General features: G+C 37.8%; 1 protein-coding gene across 1 annotated transcript in view; it reads left to right on the forward strand.

Moving 5' to 3' along the window:
* The first annotated feature begins 1090 nt into the window (after positions 1–1090).
* Positions 1091–11166, forward strand: part of LOC107668948 (insulin receptor-like) — a 57420-nt gene continuing 47344 nt past the window's right edge. The window contains exons 1-2 of the mRNA XM_016461015.1: positions 1091–2261; positions 10048–10596. Coding sequence (XP_016316501.1) covers positions 2186–2261; positions 10048–10596 — 625 coding nt within the window. The 5' untranslated portion in view covers positions 1091–2185. The remainder of the gene's footprint in view (positions 2262–10047; positions 10597–11166) is intronic.

An 11166-nucleotide genomic window follows, 5' to 3' on the forward strand; every position in this document is an offset into this window, starting at 1 on the left:
CATATACTGTACAACATCAGCTATTACTCACATGTTTTGTTTTTACTGCATCTATTTGGCAAAATCCTGCATTACTAATACATAATATGAATATTCTTGTATGCATGTTTTTCATAAATACAGCTGTTGCCAACACATAGTTACAGATACTAATGCTGGACAGTGTGAGGCTGGAAGTGCAAGTCAGATTTTAGACTACACTGTCTAAAGATTATTTCCATTATCACAGAATAAACCCTGACAGTAAAGCATAATGACCGGCTGGCTGTACATTATCTCGCTTTTAACACGACTGCTTACCTAATACACAACAAGTAAATTGACATGAAATATTGATTTGAGCTGAAGTCATTTTATTATGAGATTAAAGAGACCACAGGGCATCCAGGATCACTGAATTCAATCAAGTTAATAAATTCAGTACTCTTTGTACTTAACATTAAATTACAGTTTATAAGGTTGTAGATTTAGTGTAAATTGGAAGTAGCTAAAAATGTTGATTACCACAAAAATTATTTCGACTTGTGCCTCATTTTTTTTAGAAAAGAAAAAAACAATGTTATGGGGCATGTTTTTGGAGTAATTGAAAGGAGAAATGTGAAGTTTATCTTTTCATAAAAGCACTTACATTTACTCTTCTGTTGAAACCTGCATATCTTTAGCTGTAAAGTTTTTCTTGTCATTTATACAGGATTTTTATGGTTTATGGCTTTATGTTATAATGACAGTGAGGCTGTAAAATTTATAACTTCACACAGAAAAGGTTAGTAAGCGATTTTTTCACACTAAAACTGTTAACATGCATATTGTTTGTCTTGTGGCTATACGTTTGAAACTGGGTATTTTAAAGTTTACAGATCTGCCCCATTCACTGTAACGCAGATTTAGAGTGTTTTACCATGGCATATTTACCAGGACAAGATTCACAACGAGGAACAAGAGTAAAGAAGTGTTTTTTTTTCTATGCTCTGAATACCCCATTATTCAATGTCAATGCATTGCCTAGAAGCCAGTGTTTTAGAATATGCAAAGTGCACGCCAATGTTTAGTGTGCGGCGCACGCTGTCTCGGTCCACGGTTCCAGTCCATATTTCCCCTGTGCTCGATCTGCCTCTCTGGCGGGTCTTGTTTACTGGCGCAAAGACAGGAAAGGGGATCCTTGGACGGAGGGTATATGTCAATGCACTAGCTACAACCAGCGTGGGGACAACAAAAAAAAAACACACGCACACAATTTTTCTTGCATTTTATTCTCCTCTTTTTCTCCGCGAGAGAGTTAACGACGAGTAAGTGGGCTTTGTGGAATCAGCTTCATTTCGTTGTATCGATCTGTGAAGCAAGGCAACTGCTCGCCAGCAAAGCGACGCAGAAAGACTGCATGTGGAGCATTTGTGCTGGAAGTCTCGCGGAAATCTCACCGACTGCAGTGTTTTCAGCAGACGCCTCCAGAACTGATACGATTCACTAAACTGCCAGCTTACAGGCTCGCCGCGAGGAATAGTACGGAGAAACTACCGCGTGTGTGACCCCTAAACGCACTACGGCGAAAGCTCGCAGTCAGCAGGAACCTGGAAAAAGTACACACTGAAATCTGCCCGTTCCGAAACCCTGGAAATCTTGGATGATTTGCAGCAGCACTATCTGCAGTAGACAGTTTATTAGAACTATATGATCTTTTCATCTGAAAAATAAATCTAAACAGCAACAAAAAAAGACGCCCAATTGATTATTTCGGCCTGCGCTCGGTGTGCGCAGCCATTCCTCCCCGTACTCCGCCAGTTTTTCTTTTTTTTTTCTCGCCAGGCTTGTAGCAATCTGCGCAAGTGCTGGACAAATATATGCAATCGATCGGAAATGATTCGTACGCTCTTTGCAAATGATGCAGTCCGCGTGCTTTATAGGTGTGGATTGTTTTACAGTGAATGAAAGTCGCAGCACGCATTCTCGTTAGCTTAGAGCTCGAGCGTCAGCATCAGTCAGTGTGTGCGACAGCAGAGCGGATTGAACACGTTGAATTTTCCTCTCCGCCCATTTTTTCCTCAGGGGGGTGACAGAGGGCTTTTTCGGTTCTTTTTAGTTTTTATCTTCCAAAAACAACACTGGACTATTAAAACAGATCGTTACCCACACCAACACGTACTCGGAGGGGATTTTTGGACAGATTTTCGGTTTCCCCGGGGTCAAAATGCGGCTGCGGACTTTGATTGTTTTGGTTGCGTCTGTCTACACTGTTTGCAACTGTCAACAAACAAATGGAGAAAGTAAGTGTAACTTAACGGCTTTGTTTTGTCTTTCACATGGATACGGATTTAATACTATAGGAGTCTTGCCTGTTTAAATGTTAATATACAAACGTTATCGAGCGCTCTGAACGGGAAAAGGGGATCGTAGCTCTTGACCACTGTGACACATTTGGTAAAGCAGAGCCAGACAGAAGGACATTGCAGGGCAAGGGGCGAATAAATCAAATATCGGGTCGTTTTGATTTAGACAAATCGTTTCAAACTGGCTTTAATGGTACGATCGATTATATGGCGTGTGCGCCTTGACCCTAAAGCCAGATTATCGATCGTTTGAGGACAGCATTGATCTATTTGTAGCTCGAACTGCTAGTAAGGCTCGGGAATGGTTTTCAAGTTCAGCCAGGCCCGTTTCATGCAGCCATTTGCAGCGTTGACAGAGTTGCAAGAGGATTTTTAAATCCTAATCAGATCAGTCGATACCTATAGGGCTGTGTTTTTATTTATTGTTCAGAGAAGTTCAAGTTTCAGTTCAAGTTTATTTGTATAGCGCTTTTCACGATACAAATCGTTGCAAAGCAACTTTACAGCAAATTAAGTTTCTACAATATTCAGTGGTAGCTTATCAGTGGTGACTGTCAGTTAATGTACATATGGCAGAAATGTATGGAAAAATCAAGTAAAGACGTAATCAAACAGACGATGAACACTATTAACAGCAATTATTATATGATGCAATCAAACTTATAGCAAAATGTGGTAGTTCTGTATGTTGCAATCAAACTTATAGCCAAATGTGGTAGTTCTGTATGTTGTTTCGGGGTTGGCATCATCCGAGGTCCTGAAACCTGACTGGAGGTCTGTGATCCGATCTTTATGAGTTTGGAAAGTGCGTTACTTCGGCAGCAAACTAGTACTAGAGCTCGCAGATGTCCTTTTAAAATTGAGCTTTCTGCACAATAAAACTATTGTAGATTTATATCACCGGGCCATACATTTTATTCGCAAACTACTCAGAAATTTTCGGTAAACACTGGAGCAGCGGAAAAGTCTTTATTTATCAGTCACTTATTTTATGTCAACTCAAGGCATTGCACTTTGAAGACTCGTATGAATAAAAAATGTTGAATTTAATGCTGAATATTAGATTGCTATAGTTTATCTGTATGCTTGATTATACAGAGTATATTTTAATGTATAGTGACCTATGTAAATGCTTAATATAGTTGGTATTACTTTTGTAGTAATATTTGATATAAAACACTCAGAATAAAAATAATTACTAAACACATACATGCTGGTAATTGGTTTTAATTAGTCATTTAAATGATTGTATAATTAGGTACCACTTGTTGTTTTTTAGTGCTCTTGGAAGACTTCCTGCAAGAGCTAAATAAATATAAGTATGCTTTTGACACACTTGGCTGTGTTCAGCTCCAAACAAAACATTGGCTTATCTTCAGTTCGCGCAACAAATTAGTTTTAACATATTTTTTGGAAAGTTAAAAATACAGTAGTATTTTTGCCATTAAGTTTTTTTTTTTTGTCTTTTTTTTGGAGAAAATCAAATGAAATGCTCCAAGTTGCACCCTATCATTAGGAGAATGTCAGATCATTTCGGGCCTTATTTGTTTATTTGTGAGCTGTATTAAAACCCCAAGCACATTTTTTCTTATCTTGTTGCTCTGCAGATTTCTAAATATAGCATTGGTTTGGATTAGGGCTGCACGATTAATCGCATGCGATATTTAACGCGCATCTTATCAGTAAAGCCGGTTCTGTAATCAGCGGTAAATCTCCATCACCTGCGTGCTTTCACATTGGGCAGCATTAACTACACAGAGCCGTTGTTCACTGACGAGCTGCGCTAAACCACGTTCATATTCGCGCGATTTTTTGCGCAACTCATCAGTGAACAACGGCTCTGTGTGGTTAATGCTGCCCAATGTGAAAGCACGCAGGTGATGGAGATTTACCGCTGATTACAGAACCGGCTTTCTGACAAGATGCGCGTTAAATATCGCATGCGATTAATCGTGCAGCCCTAGTTTGGATGAAATTTATGCATTCAAACTTCTGCCAGTTTCCATTTTGAGACTCTCTTCCATGTGTCTCACGGTTAAGCTACTGTATATCAAAACAGTATGTTTAAAAACTCTGTTAGGTTTTAGGTTAAGACCTACATAGGTTTGAAAAACTAATAACAAGCACTGCATGGAAAGTTACAAATGAACAGACTGTTGGCTCTCTCTGTAATAATCTGTGGCTTTAATCAGCCTTTTAATTCGTATTACACTCTAGGCCTCTTTCAGAAAAAATTACTCTTTTTGTACTGAATTTAATTCCTGTTTGTTATTTAAAAAGTTGCTTGGCAAAATTGTCTTTATCAGCAATTAAAATCTGTAAGATATGCTTGGCTTGTTCCCCGGTAATACGAAAAGAACATATTTGGAGTGTGTTGCATCTTTGTGTCTTGTCACAGCATAGTATTCAGCAGTAGACAAGTCAACACCTGGGGGTGTATGTATGCCACCTTTTTATTAAAACCGAAAATAAAAGATTGAGTAATATAGTGAAACCAGTTTGTGCGAGATTCTAAGGGCAGATTGAACATAAACAAGTTGTGTAATTGCTAAGTTGGCCCCCTTCTTGTTCCTCTTAGGCTTGCAGTGAATCACTGTAGGGAAGAGAGGAACTATTTTTGGGCCTCAGTTCAGCCTTGTCAAGACTGGAAATCTGCTCAGAGCCCGGCTCATCTTAGAACATTTATTAATTCAAAGGTCAGCTTCTATCTTACAGTGGGGTTGAAAAGTCTGATACTGCTATATTGTACAGGTGCATCTCAATAAATTAGAATGTCGTGGAAAAGTTAATTTATTTCAGTAATTCAACTCAAATTGTGAAACTCGTGTATTAAATAAATTCAATGCACACAGACTGAAGTAGTTTAAGTCTTTGGTTCTTTTAATTGTGCCAAGTATTGAGTACATGTACAGTAAATGAACATACTTTCCAGAAGGCCAACAATTCACTAAAAATGTTTTTTTTTATTGGTCTTATGAAGTATTCTAATTTGTTGAGATAGTGAATTGGTGGGTTTTTGTTAAATGTGAGCCAAAATCATCACAATTAAAAGAACCAAAGACTTAAACTACTTCAGTCTGTGTGCACTGAATTTATTTAATACACGAGTTTCACAATTTGAGTTGAATTACTGAAATAAATGATTTTTTCACGACATTCTAATTTATTGAGATGCACCTGTACTTTTTTGATTGAATACATTTTTCTCCCAGTGATTATAGTCCCAGTGTAACAATTTGGAGTGAAAAATTCATAAAAAATGAACAAGATGTTTTCGTGTTTGTTTTGTTTGTCACCCTTTTGCTGCAATGTCAGCACCACACAAACTGTGTGAAATCCCTAAGTAAAACCTGATGATCATGTTTTCAAGCTTGATCTGAGAATGATCCAAAGAGCATCTTGTTCTTAAATGGAAACGAGGACATCTGACCTTTTGTACAGAGGAGTTCGCTTGCGCAGTATCGCAAATTTCCTTGTTTGATTATTGACTTGCTCAGTATCGCAAATTTCCTTGTTTGATTATTGACTTAGATATAATGCAGAATCTTTCTAAGTTTCTTTTATTCAGATTGTCAAAATATTTCTTCATATGACAGTTTTCTGTATCAAAAGAATTCATTTATTTTATTAACCTTGTTTATTTCCAAAATTATATTTTGAATCCCAGATTTGCAATATTGTCTCAGATTTTGCACCCCTCTGACTATATAATTATTAATAATAAACTATCCTTATTGGTTTACACATTTTGCTTTTTTCATGTTTAATTGCTTTCTTGCGCTTGCAGTGCTAAATTAAAAATGTAGTGTATTAATTTACTCTTAATTGTCCAATGCCGTCTGTATGTCTAGTGTCTGTCGTATTTGCTGTCAGTCAGCTAGTCTGTAAGTTTTTATTTGGTCAAACGAATAGTACAGCTGTCACTCTTAACATTCTTCTGTCAGTCGTGTGTCTTTACAGACACGGACAGCACATGACAACATAATTTATACCTCTGCAGACTAGAATCCGAAACCGTTTGACTGAATCACCTGCTTGGTTACATTGCTAATATCCAAAAACAAGTCATCTATAATTTCGTAATTGCTATGTTCAACCTTGTCAAGTCTTGGCTGACATGGCATGACCATTGAAGCTGTGAGAAATCATTTTGAATGTATTTGCCACACGCTTTGTCCACGTTACTCCATGCTTTCTCAGATCTTGCGGCTCATTGTGCTTCCTGATTGTACACATTGTCAGTTTCTATTACGATCACCTCATTCAAACCAAAGATTAAAAGCTTCCCCTTAAGAGCCTGTTATTTGTTCTGTTTTAAAGTTCGTCATAGCTCTTCAGGTGGTTTTATTGTCCCACAAGGAGGTTACTATTAATTCATATACTGCTGTATCATTGTGAGTGGTTTACAGGATATTGGTTAACAATAATTCTGATTGTGTCACGATCATTTCATCTTCTGTATATTTATTTCATTGTTTGCATTCAGTGCTTATATTCATTATTACTTTGAAATGATTAAGAATGTGTTACTGGTTCAGCTATATTCATGCTATTATGAAGTTGACACAGAATGTTAATATTTAAAGCACATTTATTGGTTATTTTGTCCAAACAATAGTTTGTCAAATCCCAACCTTTGAGTTATTGTGATTTCACATGCAGTTTGTCTCTCACGAGTTTTAAAATAGATTCAGCTAGTTGCAGACTCCAATCAGAACTTATTCCACTCATGCAAATTCTTGTGCAACAACTGTTATACCCCGCTTTTCTTCTGATTTCAAGTGTGTGGCCAGGGACTTACACAGTTTAGCGGTGGAAACTCGCACAGTAATATTGCTCTTCTCACTCAGTTTGAGGACACCACAGCAGCTGGTGTGCAGGTGCAACTTTAAATCATCCTGTATCTAGACTCTCCTCTGCGCTCACTGTTATTGGTTGCCCATTCATTCTGTATGCTAAATTTATTTCCTGTAACCTTTATTGCAGTCTTTTTTCACAGGGGTGAGGTGTGTCACTATGGTGTCACATTTATGCCCCCAATGTGTTCACATAAATTATGTAAAATGCTGTAATATGTTTTAAAATGTAAAGATATGAAGGATGTTCATAATGGCAGTTTGGCCCAATGCACAAAGCACGTCTGAAGGAAATTCATGATTTTTAAAGTAATATTGAGAATGAGATTGTTTGAAATTATTATTATTGAATGGATGTTCATGTGTAAGTCGCTTTCTTACAAAGCCATATTGTTCAATTACAAGTCGGTTTAATGGGTAAAACCCAAAAAAGCAGATGAATACAAACCAGCGAAACCTCAAAGAGGAAGTGGGACGAGAGATGTGGAGACCCGCCTCTTCTGCTTTTATATGGTCATACTTAGTTCCTTCCCGTGTCCTGGTTGAAATGTTTGCTATTGTTTGTCTTGTTTCAGAGGAAAGAGAGTACTTTGTGTGGTTTAGCCGTTTGCGGCGTTTATTTATTTTTTTAATTCAAGAACATTTGCATTGCATTGACACACGATTTATTTTGATCTCTTAATGGTGGCTGTGAAGGCAAACACACTTATGCAGATTGAATGCAGATTTCAATCAATATGTCAGGTCGAAATATACTTTTCAGGTCTGTTACAAAGCAGAACTAGCTTCAGAGAAAGTCAGAGAAATCAGCATTGCCATAAATCACTACCTCAATTACATGCCTTTTCTTCTTTAGACATTTTCTTTTCTTCTTCTTAAACCTGTAGTTTACTTTAAGATGAGCCTGTTAAAGTTATGATTTCTGTTTTGATCTTTTACAAATGAAAAATGCTTTTTAACCTATTTTTTCATGGATAAAACAAATAATGTGTAACCTGTATAAAATAACACCTTTGTAAAACTTGCTTTGAATAATTGAGTATTAAAGTATTGAGTATATTGAGTATTAATTGATTTTAAATGTAAATGCATGATTTTAAAATTTTTACAACATAGATTGCAAAATTTGAGCAAATCTTGATTTAAAAAATCATCCAAACTGAAGCAGCCGCCTCTTAAATGAATGCATGCTAATAACTTGCGTTATTCATTGTTAGATGTTGTTCAGGGTTTAAATTAGGCTAGAGTGTCATTCAGAGATTCATTGCATAAAGTGAATGACTACACACACAGTCAGCCAGGACACATCTCATTCTCATCTCACTGTGCTGCCGTTCCTTTTCAAGTGCCTGGCACCCCATTTGTACATAGTGTATTAGGAGTGTGGTGCTAAAAATAAGTGTAAGCGTAGAGGTATTGCACATTGTGTGTGTCTGATAGAGAGAGAGGACGCACATGTCAGTAGGGTTATACTACGTGTTTCAGTTTCCCCGTGCTTAAAAACTTCCGGACTGCCACATTTATGAATCCCTGTGGTGGGGCCACTGTTATAACTAATGTAAACAAGTAGCCAGTGCAAGGTATTTTTGACCTTCCCGATGCCTCATGCTGTGAACTGCCCAGTGTTTAAAAGGTCTCAGTTATGCATGGGCTGACCGCTCATCAGAGTTCATGTATGCGTGTAATTCATGTAAACCCTTGTGGAATCTTTTAAGTCATGAGCAGCAGGGGCCGTTTTTCATTTAAAGGGGACCGGGGAGCTAAAAGGACACAATTAGATGTGTAGCATCCTAGGTATTATTATTGTTTATGATTTTGTAACCGCTGTTTAATTGCATATTTGTGTTCTTTGTTTTCTGTCAATTATTAGTTGTAGTTTTTAAAAAATTTTGTCAATATTTCATAATGTCATATCCATTAATTAATTAGTAGATAGAAACATTTTATCATCAACTAAAAACATTTTAGTTGATGATAATGTGAAAAATGTTGTAAAAACAAAATCTGTAAAAATATCTGTCTATAATATGTCTTTTTCATTTGTTTGTAAAAACAATATTGTTACTTTATTGTATACAATTCAAGCATTGTTATTTTAAATATTTATTATTTATTTATTATTCTATGAATATAGCCCTTTTTTAACCTTTTACCCTTTTATTTTCTGCCTTGAGGGCAATTTGTTCTGCTGCATGAATTACGATTACACGTACACAACAACAAATACAAAACATCAGTAACACATTAAACATAAATAATAAAAAACAAGAAGTCTAAAAAGCTACCTCTTTCCATTAGAATTGAGCAGGGTTGATAGCACATGGTACAAATGAGAATTTTAATCTATTTGTCTTAGCTAGTGGGACTTGAAATGCTTGGATGCTGTTATGGCATTAAATGATAAATAAATAAATCTGTCCATATATCTATACATCCATCCATCTGACTGTCTGTCTGTCTATTTATCCATTTATGTGGCATTGTCTCATACCTTAGGCAAAGCAATTTTGGTTCACTTGAGAAGCATCTCTCCAGCTCATACAGCACTGGAATGTGAAAAGCTGCAGGAAGAGCTTTTATTATCTTCATTAACCATGTTATGTCATATGGAAGGCATCAGCTCAAAGGGAGAAAACTGAACAGTGCGACAGAAAACTTTATGTAGTTCTAATCATTTTTTATGGTTCTGTATATGATCTCCTTTATAGGTTTCTATAGAATACATTTTCACATTTTGTTTTTGTTTGTTTATGCTTGTTACAGAATAAAATCCTGTTAAATTGAAGGTCATCATCTGTAAGCGAATTTTGCTGTACATTCTCACTGAACCAATTATAAGATTTTGCTGTCTTTTTTTGTCGTTGCAGTTTGCTCCAGTAAAGACATCAGAAATAACGTGACCAACCTGCGAGTGCTGGAGAACTGCACTGTAATCGAAGGCCACTTAAAGATCCTGCTCATGTTCACAACCAAACCAGAGGATTTCCGTGGCCTGAGTTACCCCAAGCTGACAGTAGTGACGGACTACCTGCTCTTGTTCCGCGTTTACGGCCTGGAGAGCCTCAGCGACCTATTTCCCAACCTCACAGTGGTGCGCGGCAATAATCTCTTCTTCAACTATGCGCTCGTGTTGTTTGAGATGCTGCAGCTGAAAGAGATCGGCCTTCACAGCCTGATGAACATCACCCGTGGAGCCGTGCGCGTGGAGAAGAACCCTGACCTCTGCTACCTCTCCACCCTCGACTGGTCCATGATCCTTGACTCGGTCGAGGACAACTACATCGTGGCCAATAAGAATGATCGAGAGTGTGGAGACGTCTGCCCCGGCACGGTTCAGGGCAAAACCACCTGCCCCCTCACCACCATCAACGGGGACTTCAGCGAGCGCTGCTGGAACCAGAAGCATTGCCAGAGAAGTACGTAACCTAAAGCACTTTGTTTTATTTTAGTTTTGCGCTTTTAAACCATCACACAGAATGTATTTACACCCTCAAGAGGAATATCACTCGTTTTCACCTCCCCCTTGTCGTCAGATAATTGTTTCAAATCTCCGTTTTCACTGGCGCATTAGGGTAATAATATTTATATTACCATAGAGTCTCGAGATGTTTTGAGAAGTGAGCGGAAAGTTGTCAGGGCCTTGTGTGTGTATGTGTGTGTGTGCGTGTGTGTGTGTCAGACTGTGTTGGCAGTACATTCACTGGTTTCTTTCAGCAGTAAAGACGGCTAACAGCAACCATCCTGGAAGCAACAAGTCAGGTGATAAGCTGCAGTTTAGTAAGCCAAGTTTCTGTGTCAAAGCCTGAACCATGTTCCAGATTATGACGCAACTCCCCTGTTTGTGCAGTAGTTCGGGGTGTGGGTGGTGCTTTGTGTAGGTGTTTGTGTGTTTGTGTTTGTGTGTTTGTGTTTGTGTCTTTGTGTGTGTGTGTGTGTGTGTGTGTGTGTGTGTGGAGTGCTGGAGCTCACCCACAGAGGCGGGGCTC

This window comes from Sinocyclocheilus anshuiensis, unplaced genomic scaffold (genome assembly GCF_001515605.1).
Source record: "Sinocyclocheilus anshuiensis isolate Anshui unplaced genomic scaffold, SAMN03320099.WGS_v1.1 scaffold4, whole genome shotgun sequence".
Taxonomy (NCBI): Eukaryota; Metazoa; Chordata; class Actinopteri; order Cypriniformes; family Cyprinidae; genus Sinocyclocheilus; species Sinocyclocheilus anshuiensis.